Source organism: Mytilus galloprovincialis, chromosome 8 (genome assembly GCF_965363235.1).
Source record: "Mytilus galloprovincialis chromosome 8, xbMytGall1.hap1.1, whole genome shotgun sequence".
Classification (NCBI taxonomy): Eukaryota; Metazoa; Mollusca; class Bivalvia; order Mytilida; family Mytilidae; genus Mytilus; species Mytilus galloprovincialis.
Window position 1 is genome coordinate 26,924,220 of NC_134845.1, and position 18,379 is coordinate 26,942,598.

Consider the following 18,379-nt stretch of genomic DNA (forward strand, 5'->3'; position numbering starts at 1 on the left):
CACTGTGTACAATATTGAGAAACAGGAAACTGCAGAACATAGACACTTTTTTTGTGCTTTGTTGACTTCAGCAAGGCGTTTGATTCCGTGAATCATACTATACTCTGGAATAAACTTTTAGCCGTGGGTGTGTATGGAAATATGTACAAAGTAATTAGGTGTCTCTACTCAAAGCTACAAAGTGCAGTACGATTATCGCCTACGATGTTTACTGAATGGTTTTCCGTTGATTCCGGTGTCCGTCAAGGGGATAATCTCGCGCCCACACTTTTTGCATTGTTTATTGATGAATTGGTACCACTCATTAACGGACTCTCTTGTGGCGCATTAATCGGTGACGATATGATCAGCTGCTTGCTATACGCTGACGATCTAGTTCTTATTTCGGGAACTGTTGACGGACTACAAAATCAGCTCAATGCTCTTAACGATTGGACAAAGACACAATTAATGAACGTTAACACAGAAAAGACAAAAATTATGCATATTCGAAAGACTACAAAGGACAGAACTCAATTTACGTTTCGACTAGGGGACAACATAGTTGCATTTGTAAATAAATATCGTTACTTGGGACTCACATTATCCGAGCATATTGATTATAATGTCTCTGTCAGTGAACTCGTTAGTGCAGGTAGTAGATCATTGGGATCTTTGATATCTAAATTCTTTAATATGGGTAATATGGACTACGACATATTCACGAAAATTTATGAAAACACTGTTATTCCTGTACTTGACTATGCATCCGGTGTATGGGGAGCAAAGCAATATGACAATATCGAACGCTTACATTATAGAGCAATCAGAACTTTTCTTGGCGTCGGCAAAACAACACCAATTCCAGCAATATTAGCAGACATGGGATGGCATCCAGTTTTCATTCACAATCAATGTAACGTTGTCCGCCTATGGTGTCGTCTTATGAACATGCCTGGTCATAGGATTTGCCGAAAAGTGTTTGTTTGGGATCGTGAAATGTCGAGACGTTACCGAAACACATGGTTTAACAGCGCAAAAACTCTTCTGGACAGATGCAATCTTTCACACCTAACTGAAAACGACTCCGCTATCTCAACAAGATTCATACTCGACTCTGTAAAAAGTAAACTTGTAGCAGACTTCAAAGACAAGTGGTTTAACGAAATAAACAGTATGCCAAAGTTGAGGACATATAAACATTTAAAAACCGATTTTTTTGCCGAGCCATACGTACAAAAGCATTTAACAAGGACACAAAGATCTGCAATCGCTAGAATTCGCTGTGGTACTTTCCCACTAGAAGTCGAGCGAGGACGCTATAGAAACATTCCAATCGAACAACGAGTTTGTAAAATGTGCAATACTGGATCTATTGAAGATGAGCAACACTTCATCTTGTACTGTGATCGTTACTCTGTTTTGAGAAATAAACTATTTACTTCAATATCACCAGACCCTGCTTATCCTCTACGCATAAATGAACTTCCTCCAAATGCTGCCTTAAATGAACTGTTATCTAACAACAACAAAAGTATAGCAAACTTTATCTTGGACTGTGATAGTATCAGAAGAGAAATTATCTAACTATTTTACTTGAACTGTTGAATTTTCTAATAATTTAGACATTCGTCCAAAACTATGTGTTATCTATTTTTCAAATTTTGAACTTTAATTTGTCAGTGCATCGTAAGCCTATCTGGCTGGCTGTAATGTAATATTGTATTGATATGTATCTATTGTATATATACAGGTTGCACTATAATAAATCATTCATTCATTCATTCATATATAGTTAATAAAATGACTGCTAGTTCTTTTCAAGCAATTTACCTTATTTGCAAATGTGAATCAAACAAATGTATGTGTTAGCTATGTTCTTTTTATGCTCCATTTATGAGCATTGTGTTTTATGGTCTGTGCGTATGTCCGTCTGTTCGTCCGTTCGTCCGTTCGTCCGTTCGTCCGTCTGTCCTGCTTCAGGTTAAAGTTTTTGGTCGATGTAGTGTTTGATGAATTTGAAGTCCAATCAACTTGAAACTTAGTACACATGTTTCCTATGATATGATATTTGTAATTTTAATGCCGCATTAGAGATTTTACCCCATTTTCATGGTCCACTGAACATAGAAAATGATAGTGCGGATGCCCCATCCGTGTACTGGGGACACATTCTTGTTCTTTGAGAGTCTACATTTCAAATTTAAAGCTAATAAAGTTTTATAATTGGCTTTGTAGATTGGTTGAATAGGCATGTCCTTGTCTGCATGAATGTCTCTAGTTGGGCAGTATTTTTCTAGTTTGTAATTTAGATGAAGGAAAAAGATGAATGTTTCAAAAAGTGGAAAAGTGGAAAAGCTTAATGCATGTGTAAGGGATCAATTGTCTTTTAGCGTGATTTAGAAAAGTCAGTAGTTTTTACTTCCTTTATTTCTTTTCTTCAAAAAGATGAGTAACACTAATCACATTGTCAAAAAATAACAAGATTTCGAGGAAAAAGCAATGCCATATTGAAGAAAAGACCAAAAACACAATTGTCAAAAGAAAAAGACGAAAAATTATGACAAAATAAAACGCATAGCATAAAAAACCAAGGGTTCCTGAAAGACCAAGCATATTCCGATCCACTGATTGGACCCATCGCGTTTCACATGTATGTGGTTATCTGTGATGCTGATATGCCATGTTACAACAACACAATAGCATTCATGAAATTCGGATAGTAGATAGACATGTTCGACGAATGGTCCGGAACATATACTTTGAACTCAATATCTATCCTAGTACGGTTTAAGTTATAAGAAGATGTGTTATGAGTGCCAATGAGACAACTATCCATCAAAGTCACAATAACCATTAAACCAATAAACCATCATAAGTCAAAGTACAGCCTTCAACACGGAGCAGTGGCTACACCGAACAGCAAGGTAAAAGGGGCCCCAAAATGACTAGTGTAAACCATTCAAACAGGAAAACCAACGGTCTAATCTATATAAAAAAAACGCTTATGAACCACATCATCAACCGACAACCACTGAACATCAGGTTCCTGGCTGGATTTACATGTATCCGCTTAAATCATCAGTCTACAAGTAATACGGTAGATAAAACAAAGTAGATTAACATTCCAGTGTTTTAATTATTAAACTTACTGGAACTCTGTCATAGGTTCCCAGTTCATAATGTTCCATTAATATTACTTCGAAGTTAGTCTTACTATTAAAATTAATCTGGGCTGTTACAGAAAAACAAATCCCTGTTAGCATATAAAAAGTGTTCATACTAGGGATCGAGGCAATCCGGCATTGAGAGCTGATTTTAGTTATCATATAGCTGCATATGCGAAAAAAAATAACATTCTATTCACGGATGCAAATATTGGAATATCAATTACTTCAGTCTAATAATAATGTTTCTGTTAATATTCTAAATGCATATCACTAAAATATGAGAATATAACTAGGTCAGTATATTAAGTGGCAAGGTATGAAATATAAAGAAAAAAGTCATTGTGATATAATGTTCTTTCTTTTAGGCATTTAATATAATTGTCTCTTTGTTTTAGAGATATATAATTTCTTTATTTTCTTTATTTATACACATTTAAAATGTTCAGTTCAATGAAATGGAAGATTGAAAAGTATTTATATCAAACAAAGAAAGTCAATAGCAGTTTGAAACTTTTATCGTTAAGTAATTTCCAATGACTAATAAATAGGACAACTTAATTTAAGTCAAATATTTTAGAATTTGAAGATTGAATTACGACTGATTGAATTTTAAAGATATTTATAAAAGGTAAGAAACATATTTTACACTTGTGTCTCAGGACTCTATGGCAAGAAGAGAGGCGAAAGATACCAAATGGACATTCAAACTTATGAATCGTAAACAAACTCTGACAACGCCATGGCAAAAAAACGAACTTTATTTCATAACAATAGATTAGAACGATAACAAAATAAACAAAACAATGGCATCAACATTCTAATGTTACAGAACCTTAAAGCAAAAACAAGGTCGACGATTTTAAAGGTTTTTTTTAAATTTGAACACATTGCGAAAAATTGGGAAACACTGAAGGTATGTTGCAAAATGCGCAAACGATTGCACCAATTCGAAATTATGTACTGAACTGCAGATCTAATTAAAATTGCTTGCCTGAACATTTGGTATTCTTAGAATCTGTTTTTTTTTTTTTTGTTATTTTGTTTTGTATTTTCAATTTTTCAACAAATATACAAATTTACATTTAAACAGATAATGAAGCAAGGAATGAAGCAAGTACGTGTCTGATACATGTACATAATAAAAAGACTGCCTCACATAGTGTACTGTCAATAAATGTATTCAATGGCGCTGGTACCGGTGAGGGCCAAGTATATCAACTTGTCATCCGACTATTCACCGAGACTGAACATAGAAACTGTCGTACAGGATATGCAAGTGTTTTATCCTAAACACGTCTTGGATGCTGCTAAATACGAGTATATAGACCTCCTAAAGACGGAGAACCTCCTCCATACAAAGTACCCGGAACAGGTTAGTCAAATCAGATTTCATTGATACAATACAATACTAATGATACCAATTTTACTGTATCAGATGCACTTCCGACAAATAGTGTCTATTCAGTGATATTCGAGGCCAAAATAATTGGAAAAAAACATCTATTTTATAAAAAATGAAGAGCTGATAAACCGTAAAATTTTATATGCTAAATAAACGAAATCTTCGAGTTGTTGATATACGTAATGCTTGGTTATCTTATATTCCTTACTGTAATAAAAGAGGGACGAAAGATACCAGAGGGACAGTCAAACTCATAAATCGAAAATAAACTGACAACGCCATGGCTAAAAATGAAAAAAATTACAAACAGACAAACAATAGTACACATGACACAACATAGAAAACTAAAAAATAAGCAACATGAACCCCACAAAAAACTAGGGGTGATCTCAGGTGCTCCGGAAGGGTAAGCACATCCTGCTCCACATGTGGCACCCGTCGTGTTGCTTGTGTGTTTACAAATCCGGTAAATAGTCTAAACCGGTAGGTCACATTCATGGAAGGGAAGGGGATTGTAGTTACGACGTAAGGAACATATCCGATATCATTTGTGAAACGGTTATTCCATAACGGTCAACCAACTCGTGATGGCGTCCGTAAAATTTACGAAGGGATGATTTCAACTTCACCATTTGGAACTCTTGGTTTAATAGCTTCCTTGTGAGCAGCAACCCTCTATCAAGAAAATCATGATAGGAAATGCAAGCATGGGAATATCCTATCAATTGGGAGATATATACCCCGTTTGCAGGTGCTGCTGGAATGTTGCTACTTAGAAATGGAAAGTTCACATTTGGAAAGCTGAAATCATCTCTTTTGTCGTAAAGTTTTGTTTTCAACCGACCCTCATTGTCAATTTCTAGATTTCAATAACACCGATGAATTTACAAATCTCTTGAAGATTTTTACTTTATAAACTTTTTTTTAATCAAAAAGAGATACATGTAGATGTTAATTTTGTTTAAACATGACATCACCATGAGCTAAATTATTTTTTTGATTCTCTTTCTATAGTTTCGGAGCCTGGTCAAGAATGATGACAAAGTTTATGTCAGTGAAGCACAGTTCCCCACTCTGTCTGTCAGCAAACTATATCAAGTGTTGAAAACAGCCGAGAGACACCGAAGATCAGCTTGGAGAAACGCAATGCTGGAATTTATATCACTGCAACGTATACAAAAACTGTTTGTTCAACTTGAGGGGGACAATGTAAGTTTTAAAAATCCTTAACTTTAGATCAGGTTACCTCCAAAGAAAAATCCACAAAATGCAGTGTACATTGCGAGAAAACCAAAATATAAGGACCAAAAGCTGCCGTAGAAAAAGATAAAATTGGTTTCCATACACAACAAATTCTCCTGCTCAACTCCAAAATTTTATCATTATGGTCGTCCATTTATCATGGGTTTCCTCACATTTCCTTTAAAACTGTAGACAATATGAATGTGCAGTATTTCTTTCATTAATTGCTTCCAAAAACTCCACACGCATAACAAACGTTAAAAAACGGATAACGAAGTTCTATATTCTGATCATCTGTGTTATACCATAGAAATTCATTTATGAAAGGTTTTATACTGAAATACATCTGCAGTTTTCATACTTTTCAGAAACATTTGAAGAAAAACCGTCAAAATCCAGAAAGAGTGAAAATAGGTCTAATAGGGAGATTAAGTCCAACTACACCACCAAAGTCCCCAAACATGATAGTCACTGCAAGATCTCAGAAATCTCCATTATACATAAGAAAGGATGGGTTTGTTTCTGCAGATGAATATGATGAAATGAGGCTAGAACTGACTAAGCGGGATAATGCAATTCAAGAGTTAACAAGCAGGTACACTTTATATGTAATCTTGAAGAATTTTGAGTCAGTATGCTTTATTTTGTCTTGTCTTTTCTATTCTTTTTGGAATTGATTTTTAAAGTAGGTTATATCATTAGCATGTAAAATATGTTTCCTTGACGTCCAGTGACAAATATTTCATTAAAATACAGCGCATCTAATCACATAAGTATCAAAAAATTAATTTAAATATTACACATGTTGATGATGAGTTGTATGTTAATGTTGTCTCAAAGTATTTCCTTTTTGTTTTTATGTCATTTTGTTTAAACACCTACAAATGTTAGATAAAGAAATATGCATATTTAGTATCGAAGCGATATTGTTAAGAGGAAAACATGTAACATTTTTGAAACAATAGTACAATATATTGTAGACACTTAAAAACTGAGATAAACAAAAACATACGTCATATATTTACCTTTCATTCAATCGGGGCATCACTTTTGAGAAGAAACTTGAGACATTAGCGCAATGTCATTTCATAGGTACCACTGTCTTTTACATTAAAGGGTCAGCGCCTTAGCCAATCAGCATATCTACGACGGATTCCCAACTTTCAAGTACGCTAATGAAACAGTCAATTCTACTAACATAGCTGAAAAATTTGCTCTTGTGTTTGAAAACGAATGGAAGGCAGCATATGAGGATTTAGCAGACAGAGGCTACCACGATGAAGAAATTGTATATAAGTTGATGAGAGTTATAAGGGTATGATTTGACATATGTGTCTTTTATCTCTAGCTTATTTGATAAACTCATTTCAGAAAAAGGTGTCCCATGAACAAAACGAAAATGATATTTTTCGTTTGCATATTCCTATTTTATTTTGAAATAGTGTAAAATGTGTTAAAATGTGGCATTTATGAAACATATCAGCTTTTGAAACGAAGATATTTTAAAAATGTTTTGCAATTATAAGATATAACGTCTTTTACTTGTTGAATATGGCTCATGTTACACAATAAACTTATTATACTATTATATGTAAGCTCATGATTAAAATGCTTACAAGATAGAATATTTGACTTTGACGTTTGACCAAAACAAAAAATATAAAATGGAGTCGTGGTATGATTGTTAAAGAGGCAGCTAATAAACAGAGTTCATTTTCTATATGTTTTTATTTTATTTTAGTATGCATATCCATTCTGTCAACAAATTGCAGAGGATCAAATAATAGAACTCATTCACACAATGGAACATCCAAACGTCCGACAAAAGAATATTTACGCTTTAGACAAGGTAATTTAAAAAATCATATATACTCAGTCTGGTTTAGTTAAACAAACAACTCCCTTTAGGTTTTTTTTCGTTTCCGTGACAAACTTGTTGTGCTTTATCATTTGATTAAATATCGCTCTGTAATAATTCATTGTCAATCGAAGTAATTTTTTTTTATATTTTTGAAAAAAAGTGTGTTTGTTTATTTTTCATGTTGAACAATCTTCTCATACAAGAGACCAGTCTTCGTATGTAGAACAGCCCTTTAATAATTTTGTATGTTGCAGGGATCATTAATACACGGATATAAATCTCCACTTCAATTACCATCAGGTGTTGCTACTAGGTTAGCTAAAGAATACAGGAGAGCAAGTTCTACATTGTCTGTTCCTAGTGTTATACAGGTATTGGTTTAACATAACTCACAAATGCAAAATTGCAAAGCATATATATACTTGAAAGTTCCATATTAAAGTTGTATGCAGTAATAGTTATGAATTATGAATTGCAAGTTAACAGCAAACACTTAGCCGGAAAATTAGAGCAAATCGAAATATATTTAAAAAATGAAAAAAATGAAATACATGTATGTGCTAACCAATCTATAATTGTATTTTGTTACTATGATGTTTTCAATATTCAACCATCAGATAAAACCCTCGATTTTAATATAACATTGTCAATGCACATACAATGTAGCGCCAATCATATTATTACAATACATCGACTTAATTATATGTAATTATTTTATAGACAAATCAAGGATTGGCTATTTCATATTTCAAGTATTAGAACTTCAAGTTCAATATATTCTTTATATCAAGGACATACTTTTGTTTCATTTTCAGTATTTCAAGGAATCTACAGCTTCGAGATTAGAACTGAACTATAAAACATTGGTTTCTATGAATTCCTATATAGACAAATGTGTAGAACTCATATGGTACATGTGTGTACAAGACCCATCGATGATTCTAAGGTGGCCAGATCCGGACGATGCTATGGATCCAACAATATTTAAATACTACAAGAAAAAAGGAACTGTTGTCAAACATGCTGTATGGCCAGCTTTATATTTACATGACGCTGGTTTAATGTTAAAACGAGGCTGCGCAAGACCTTACTAGTCTGATATATTATAATCTACAGCATGCAATCTAAATTTATTACAATTTTCTCCAAAATCATTGTTTGAAAAACTAGATGCAGTTTAAATTCTTGAATAGTGCAATTAGCTTTAGTCGTCTTTTTATTTTAACCAAGCGTTTTTCCTCACTTAAACGCCAAATAGAGAAACGAAAGACAAAAATAATTGATCAAAAACCAAGTGCATTTTATAACTAGTATCCTCTTACCGTCTCAAATGCCCTATTATTTGGAAGTATTTAATATTTAGTTAACTATTTGATATACCTTGTGATGCAAATGAAAAGACTAGTGTCAAATTAAAATTATTTAGACATGTTTCATCAAAGCAGGGATGTTTCTAACATTATTTGGAATCTTTGCCTCAGTAAGTGTTTGGTTGCAACAAATGTGTTTTATTTTGAACGATATTTCTAACAAATCATTGTATGTTTGAGTTATATTTCAGATAGTTTAAATTAATGAATTCCAAATGAAAGTGTAAAACTTTTGTGGTATCATTTATATACTTTGTATTATATGCATTAAAGAAATTTTAATATTGCTGTTCTATTGGTTTTAATCCATTCGTAGATAAAGAAAGAAAGTCTTTTACGGTGTTAAACTAAATTTGCAAATTGAGTGCCGAAAATAAAGGACTAAAAATGGCAGAAACGTTATATCAGAGTAACTCCCGTTATCGTCTTACTCAAAATCCCTTTACACTTCTGGATCTTTGCATTAGAACTTCAACTTTCAATGTAAAATTGTAATCCTGGTATCTATGATGAGTTTAATTTCATAAAATCCAACATTGCATCTCCTTGGGAAATAATGTAATTTTGCATCGTACATTCAACTGATCTTTTACGTACTTACTCAACATTGACATGAAAATATGTGTCACGGGTACAGTCTATTGGTCCACTAAATTATTCTCAACAATATATCTGAAGCAATCAAAGATTTATAACGCTGCGATAAAGGCATCAGACACCGAAAAAAAAAACAAAAAACAAAAAAGCCAACCGATATTTTTCTTTTGTTGTTTTATTATGCTTTAGTTTGTTTCTTCTAATGGATTGGTAAGACTTAAACACCAGTTAGTACTCATGTCTTGATTTATTACCACTGGTTTGGTATTGCTGTCCATTACGATATCATCCAACAAGTCGGTAATGGCATGATCAGATTGTATGTTTTGTGTGTAAATCTGGAACTATTTTAAAGTATAATAGTTCCTGTTTAATCTCAATAACTAGTAATTAAATCATGTTTTTTGGTATCAAAGCATAAGTTGCAAATTCAAAAGACAAAAGATCTTGACAGATTTTGCTCAGCTTTTTTTTTATAAAATTAAGCCGTTTTAGTTATATGATGCGGGTTTTTTTTTTTTTTTTTTTTTTTTTTTTTGGGGGGGGGGGGGGGGGGGGTTGGACTAATCAATGAATTTTATTCCAAAAATATGTGTTGTGCTCATGGCAGAGCCACACAATTTATGATAGCAAAAGAAAATAGTAAAACCAAAAAATAAACCAAAATGAATAGATATAGAAAACTTATTGCAGACGGAATATCACATCCTCATTTTTTACATTCCCGAAAATTCAGATACGGTCCAGGTAAACCTTTATCAATACGTTTCATCTAACAAAAAGGTACCAGTTCAACACTGATATTTGAATATTGTTTTCATCAGTATGAATATTAATTGTGTTATCGGTAAATTAAAACCATACTAAAATATTACAACTATGTACATTCACGGAACTAAAATATGTCGACACCCATATCTTTATATTGCACGAGGTCGTGTTTATTTCTGATTGTTAGTGAAGTCTTTACACTTAGTCGAAAGTTTATGTCTGTTTCATTGGTCTTTGAAAATTGGTTTGTCATAAATTATGCTGTTAGAATTCTCAATTGAATTGTTTCGTATTTGTCACGTCAGAACCGTTTTAGAACCGACTATACGGTCTTGGTTGTTTTCATGGTTGAAGGCCGTACGGTTGCCTATAATCATACAATATCTTCTTTTTTAGAAGACAACTAAAACATCATTGGGCACTAGGACAGTTGTAAAAGTAAGATGTTTAAGTTAAACAAATAAGATTAATAAGGTAAACGAGTGAAAGATGATACCCTTGAGTATATTCTGCTATATTTTGTACACTTTTTAAAATTCCTGTTGAAGGAGTAATATATATATTCCGCATCATATGTTTTCTGTCAAGTCGGATTGAAATTTTAGCGATATGTTTTCAGTCATGTCGGAGTGACATTTTAGCGATATCTTTTAACATGGCCATATGAGCGGTAGGTTTTGCTAGCGATTAAAACCAGGAGGTTTAACCTACTAATTTTTCTTAAAATGTCCTCTACCAAGTCAGGAATATGACAGTTGTTATCAAATAGTTCGTTTCTATGTTTGTTTGGCGTTTATTTTGTTGAACTTCAGTGTTTCTGTTGTACCGTTCTTTTTCCCTTATAGTTCATATGTTTTCCACGGTTTTAGTTTTTAACCTGGATCTGTTTTCCCTGAATCGGTTTTTGACTTTTGAACTGCGGTATACTACTGTTGCCTTTATTTATTGCAACGTCATCCTTTATGTTTCCTTTTCTTAATTTTTAGACTTTTTAAAAAAAAGAATAAACCTAGTGTATGCTTATAGTTGATGTTGGTGTATTACGCTACTTTGAAATAGCAGAACAGTTTTTATTTTTCTCGATTTATAAAACGACACAATATCTGTTTAAAATACGTGTAGGTCTTGTTGTTGTTAATTAATTGTTTAATTATAACGAAACGTTAAACCGTTGATTTGAGTATTGTTCATTTGTAAATTAATCGCTTGTATTGTAGCGAAACGAACTAACTCGTTCAAAATGGTAACTTTGGTAAAGGTGATATCTTATTTCATTGTTTATTAACAATAGAAAGTCCACACCATTTTGTTTTTAATTTGGCATATATTTGTAAAATATGAATTCATAAACAAATGAACGGTGAGTATTTTATATGCAAATGCACAAAATTTGTGTTATTTATTGAACAAAATATAGAGCTTATTTTATTAGCCGGTATATCAGCAATATACGTTTTTATAGTCATATATGAAAACCAATGGCATTTACAATTGCACTGTGAATACAAAATGAAAGCTTGTATCGCTTAGAACGATTGAAAACGAGACCTTTGACGTTAAATCATTTATATGAGAAAGGAATTCATCTTTGTGTATGGTCATTGCGCATTTAAGCGCATACCCGTAGCCAGTGGGAATTCGGGGTATTCGGACGAACAACCTGTTAAAGTCGAGTTCGTAAGTCCAAATACCCCCCCCCCTTTTTCCCACCCCTTGGAAATTCCTGGATACGGGCAAGAAGCGCTAAAGGCATAGCAAACACTTTACTGTAAAACTATAGGGTTATTGCATGAATCTTGGGGAATATTGTCCCGAGTAGAATTTTATATTGCACGAGCTTGCGAGTGCAATATATGTTCTACGAGGGACAATATTCCCCAATATCCATGCAATAACCCTTTTATTGTATAGAAATATAATATTTGAAAAGTTAAAATTGGTTTAAACTAACTTAAAGATTTTGTCGTTGATGACGTCATGAATTTTGAAGATTTATTGCACTAGTGCAATATTAGAATTTATTGCACGCTAACTTTTGGTTACTTTCTGTGGGAAATATTATATTGCTATACAATAATAGTTTTTATCACATCTATATGAAACTGAAAATAAATTGATCACTATATTACACACTTAAAAAGTTGGATGCATCAATGTTATTCTACAAAGTGCATTGACTGACCGCACGAATAGTAAAATTACTAAAGGGCAGTACACAGTGCGTTTTTCAGGATAAACCTTTTTTATCAGGAACGCTTTAATCTAAATATTTTAAAGTTAAGAAAGCCATGGATGTGTACATGCATAGACACATTCGGAGCTATATGACCAAACGGGATTTATATAAAACCTATTTCGTCCAAAATTAACTTTGCTGGAGAAGTTGGTCCTTAATTTCTAAACAATTTCTAAACTATTTCATTGAGTACTGTTGAAAATTCATACTAGTAGGTTTTATATTTTAGGAACCTTTAAAGTACAGTATTATCCAAGTATATGATATATTGTATGATGTATCGTCTGTTTGCTTTGTAAAGGACGTATACCGATAATCTGATATTAATCATACGCTTTTAAATTTTCAAAGTATTTAATTGGCAGATGGAAGTCACAATCTTCAGAGAATTGGAAGATTTCCTCGACCCTTTTCTGGACCCACAGAATGGCCCCGTTCGTCCGGACAAGATGATGGCAGGCAGGGCATTAATCGCACTTGATGCTTTGATCAAAAACATGCCTGGTGTAACAGAAGACAGGGTAAGTCAAACAAAAATAATGAAAAAAGTAAAATGTAAAATTTGTGTAAGCAATTTCAGATTCCAATCTGTAGATGAAATAACAAAAGATCTATGAAATAATCTAACTTTAAAATCATCTGGATGTTAAGATTCATGAAACTATTATGTTACCTTATTGTGAACTGGATGATATAGTGTAAATTTTAAATAAATGTTTATTTATTATTTTGTTATTACTTTTTGATACGTGCCGATTGACTAAATTTCTGTTCTGACAATTGAAAATAAAATGATAACATATATGAAGACAATAATACTATACAAACACGTATTTATAACTACCGTCAATACAGTCATGTAAATTTTTTTATCTTGTATCCCCTTCTTGACCATTCATACAGGTAGAGTCACTAAAGATCATGTTGCAAGAAGCAATGAGAGGACGATGGACCTCGATGGACATGAGAATAGATGATGCAGTAGATCAATTTAATGAAATCAAACGAATGGCATTTGATGAGGTAAATTTCTAGTTCGTTGACGATATAATAACGACTTGTGATTCAGAAATTTTATTTTGTGAATCAGGGGCATGTTTTTTCTGGGATACATTTGTGAAAAAAGTCTGTAACTTTGAATTGTTGAATTTGAACTGTTAACAAAGTTGGTAGAATATAAGGATTCGAAAAGAGTTAACTCTCCATTTTGCAAACAACGATACAGAAAAAAGGATAAACAATTAAAAATTATTTTTAATGAAGTAAATTGTAATCTTTTCTCAATTTTTATCCATTACATATGTATGAAAATATACCTAGCTTAAGTTTCACTGTACATCATTTATTTTCATCTTTCTGATATTTAATAGTAAATATAGTGCTATAGATATTTAAACTTTCTTAGATAAAATACATTAAACACAAATGAAAGGTAAGGTACTTTATTCTGCATTTTCTACAATTCTAGACTATCATTTCTACAATTGTTATCTTTAATACAGCGTATATTGCATGACAGTAAACCACAGTATCTATACAGCTCTTCAAAGTCCAAATCTGCAAATTATCAAATATCACCTCGACCACAGCCAAAACGACCGGCATATATTGACGGATTCACATTGAAAAATAAACCATCAGACAATGACGTCATAAATGCTGAGGGAACCGGAAGTATTAACAATATGAATACGAGGATCAACAGAAACCCGGATGACCCTCTGAATCGAGAGTTTACGTTAGATGTTATAAGGTCTGGCACAAAAATACCACCTCCAACAGGACAGGACCTGGTTAACAGAAATACGCTTATAAAACAAGAGTTCAAAGACATCAAAAGCAGGTAATATAAACAAAAAATTGCCTACTCCTTGCGTAGTTATGCTTTTTAAAGCGTGTTCCACTTATATAAACAGGTTTTATTTGTAATAATTTTTTATTTGATTTTTCATCCTTTTTAATGTATTTGAACAGATTTCAAATTTACTACAGTTTTAATTTATTGTAAAGTCGAACACAAATTTCCTTGAATAAATTATTTATATGAGACACTATCTAAAAGTGGCATTCACATTTCTTGTCTAGAAATACCTCCAATTGTTATATATTTTTTTAGATATCGCGTGTCCATTTTCTAGGTGAATATTCAGAACATGATAAAGAGAGGAGAAAAAATGCAAACGTCATTGCAGTACAAGAGGATGGTCCAGAGGGGTAAACTGATCCTGATACGCTTTTGGCACCTATCGGGTTACTCTTGACATCTTCTTCTTCTTCTTCCAGTTAAGCGGCCGCAATCAACTGTCTGATTATTCTGCCACTGTGTGTTGCGCATGAAAGTCCAAAGAAAATTTAGTTATATTTACATTTTGTGAAAGTTAAAATCCTATATACAGGTGCTCATTAAAAACAAGTGTTTATGTCTATTTTGTTAGCCGAGCCTTGAAGCATTCAAGACTCGGGGCGGTGATAGTGGAAAGTGGTAAGGCATTCCATTCCCGTATTGATTTTGGATATAATGACATTTTCCTTATATCCGTTCTACAAAGAGGAACCTGGAAACATCCAGTCCGAGTTGTTCTTGATGCTCGGTTTGTTGGAATAAGCCTAGATGTTGCATCTATATTAACTAGGCAGTTAGTTATTTTGTACATCATGCACATCCTTGTTGTTGATCTCCTCTCTTCTAGTTGTTGCCACTCCAGTTGATTTATCATGCCGTCTACTGATGATGTGTTACGGTATTTGTTGGTAACATACCTAGCCCCTCTGCGTTGTACCATCTCCATTTTTTTCTTGTTGTTCTGTTGATGGGGGTCCCAAACTGCGCTTGCATATTCAAGTGTTGGTCTGACTAATGACTTGTATGCATTTTCTTTCAGTTGTTTGTTACTGATGTTTAGATTTCTTTTTAAGAACCCAATAGTTTTATTTGCTTTTTGGCAGATGTTATGTACATGAGTACTCCAATTTAAATCTGAGCTGATGGTAACTCCAAGATATTTTGCATCCGATACTCTCTCCAGTACATGGCCATGAAGGATATAATCTTTTGAGATTGGATTTCTTTTCTTGCTGATGGTCATGACATTGCATTTGTCTGCGTTGAATTTCATGAGCCATCGTTGTTCCCAGTCTGATAATTTGTTCAGATCCTCTTGCAGTGTTGTTGTATCTGCATCTGATGTTATTGTTAGATAGATGATTGTGTCGTCGGCAAACAATCGTGTTCTAGATCGAACCCCCTCTGGCATATCATTAATGTAGTAGAGGTAGAGTGCTGGTCCAAGGACTGAACCTTGTGGTACACCTGATTCTACATCAATGAAGCCAGAGCTTACACCTTCAACCACTACTGACTGTTGTCTACCACTTAGGAAACTCTGGATCCATCTGTTGGTTTTTCCATCAATCCCGTATCTATGTAGTTTATGGATCAGTAGTGAATGGCTTACTTTGTCAAAAGCCTTGGAGAAGTCCATGATTAAGCAATCAGTTTGCTTTCCTTCGTCCAGGTTTTGCGTGATATCATCTATGAATTCGATGAGTTGAGTTTCGCATGATAATTTTTTGCGGAACCCATGCTGCATAGGATGTAGGATATTATGTTTGTCCGAGTGAGCCATGATGTTGCTGGTAATTATGTGTTCCATGATTTTGCATGCTATACACGTTAAAGATACAGGGCGGTAGTTCTCTGCTTTGTATTTTTGGCCTTTTTTAAAGATTGGACAGACGTTGGCTGATTTCCAGTCTATTGGTAATTCTCCAGACTCATATGACTGTTGAAAGATGATGCTAAGTATTGGTGCTATTTCGGTGGCTAATTCGTTTAGAACCTTCGATGTAATTTGGTCTGGGCCAGCTGCCTTGTGTGGATTGAGGTTTTTCAGTATTTTCAATATTCCATTATCTGTGATTTTGATTTCTGGCATAGATGGATAAATTTTGTTTAAAGATCCACATCTGTCTTGGAATTCCTGATTTGAGAAGCTTGTTTTTTCAGTAAAAGCAGATTGGAACTGTTGGTTTAGTATATTTGCTTTATCCAAAGGATCTGAATATAGAAGGCCATCCTTTTTCAGTGGTGAGACTTCATTTCCATCACTTCGTGTGTGCTTTATGAATGTCCAGAATCTCTTCATACAGCCACGATTTTCTATGATGTTATCTTCTGGTGGTGTTACGATAGATTCCACATACTTCCAGTATGACCTCCTCAGACCTTGTTGTACCTGGCGTTTGATTGTTTTGTATTTCTCAGAGTCTTTCTTGTCATGAGATTTCTTCTTTTTCTTATACAGCCGATCTCTCTTTCTGATGAGTCTTTTGAGATCTCTGGATATCCATGGTGGACTGTCCTTGGTTCTAGCCTGTTTGTGCGGGATATTTAAATTAACGCTTTTCTCTAAACTTGTTTTAAATACTAACCATATGTCATTGATGTTACTTTTGCTGGTTGTCATTGCTACAATTTCATTCTTAATATTATTTATATCTTCCCTCATCTTATCCCAATTTGCTTTGCTGTATAGGGGAATCTTTCTTGCTGCTTGCTTTTTTCTTGAAGGGATGACACTTATTTCAGCAAAGACGATGTCATGATCAGATACTCCTGGAAGTATTTCCATCCTTGTAAAACTGTTAGGATGATTTGTTATTAGCAAGTCAAGTGTGTTTGTCTGCCTTGTTGGTTCTTCAACAATCTGTAAGAGACCATTATCATCCAGTATATCTCAGAATCTTTGATGTATTCCAACATGTTGTGTGTTATCTTTTAGGCATTTTGCTTTCCAGTCCCATCCCGGAAGGTTGAAATCCCCACCTGAAACTATGAAGCAATTCTTAATACTTGCTGTTTGATCAATGCTTCTTTTGTATTCCAAATATCCTGGTTCATTTGCTGTCTTTGGATTGTAAAATGATGATATATACATATTTTTCTGGCCAGCCAATTCTATTTTACACCAGATAATTTCACAATCTGTGTCGAGCTCTGGAACAGGTGAACTGATATATGTATCTTTAATGGCAATAAGTACACCTCCTCCACATAGCTGTCTATCTTTCCGGTATATCTTATAGCCAGATGGAAAAATCTGTGAATCCTTTATAGAGGAGTCAATCCAAGTTTCCGTTCCAATTACGATGTCTGGGTGTGTGCTCTCTACAAGATTTTTAACTTGGCATTGTTTTGTCTTTATAGACTGAAAATTTACATTTAGTATTCTCAATGGTGTGGTATTGTTCTTTTTTTGTAGCAATTCCTACTTGATCTATCGGGTGTTGAAGAATGGATAGGTTTTATTCCAGTTTCAGTAAAACGGTTATAGATGTGAAATAATGTATCTTAGCATAATTGAAAGTATCATGTAGGGACATGTACATCCTACTTCTAATCTGACGAAGTAGTTACAAGTTACCCGAAAAAAATCAATATATGCATTTTATTACAGATATAGCGAACTTCGGATTCCTGCAACGGTCCCCGAAATTTCAACACGTTCGTATATTCCATCTCAGGTGCTAACAAACAACCCAACCAAAATTGCTGATCTATTTACAAAACTTTTCGATGTTGAATGGGCTGATGCTTTTGAACAAGTCTGCAGAAATAGAATCGGAGTACCTGAAGTGAAGATAATTGTTGATTTAGCAGACATATTAAAGGCAAGTAAAGCGTATGTAAAAAAGATATTTCTCAGGTTAATAAGCGTCAAATGTATTCATCATCTTTTTTCTCATTCCTGG

At 33.6% G+C, this 18,379-nt stretch overlaps 1 protein-coding gene and 1 long non-coding RNA gene across 2 annotated transcripts; both read left to right on the forward strand.

Moving 5' to 3' along the window:
• Positions 1–4,208: 4,208 nt before the first annotated feature.
• On the forward strand, positions 4,209–8,865 carry LOC143043209 (uncharacterized). The gene is made up of 7 exons (XM_076215621.1): positions 4,209–4,521; positions 5,566–5,760; positions 6,162–6,388; positions 6,910–7,108; positions 7,535–7,642; positions 7,909–8,025; positions 8,470–8,865. Exons 1-7 carry the CDS (start codon positions 4,324–4,326, stop codon positions 8,746–8,748), a joined length of 1,323 nt encoding a protein of 440 aa, XP_076071736.1. The 5' UTR covers positions 4,209–4,323; the 3' UTR covers positions 8,749–8,865.
• A 3,997-nt stretch (positions 8,866–12,862) lies between these two features.
• On the forward strand, positions 12,863–18,322 carry LOC143043210 (uncharacterized). The gene is made up of 4 exons (XR_012968254.1): positions 12,863–13,149; positions 13,532–13,651; positions 14,131–14,471; positions 18,085–18,322. It is a non-coding gene; the product is annotated as an uncharacterized LOC143043210 (long non-coding RNA).
• Positions 18,323–18,379: the final 57 nt, after the last annotated feature.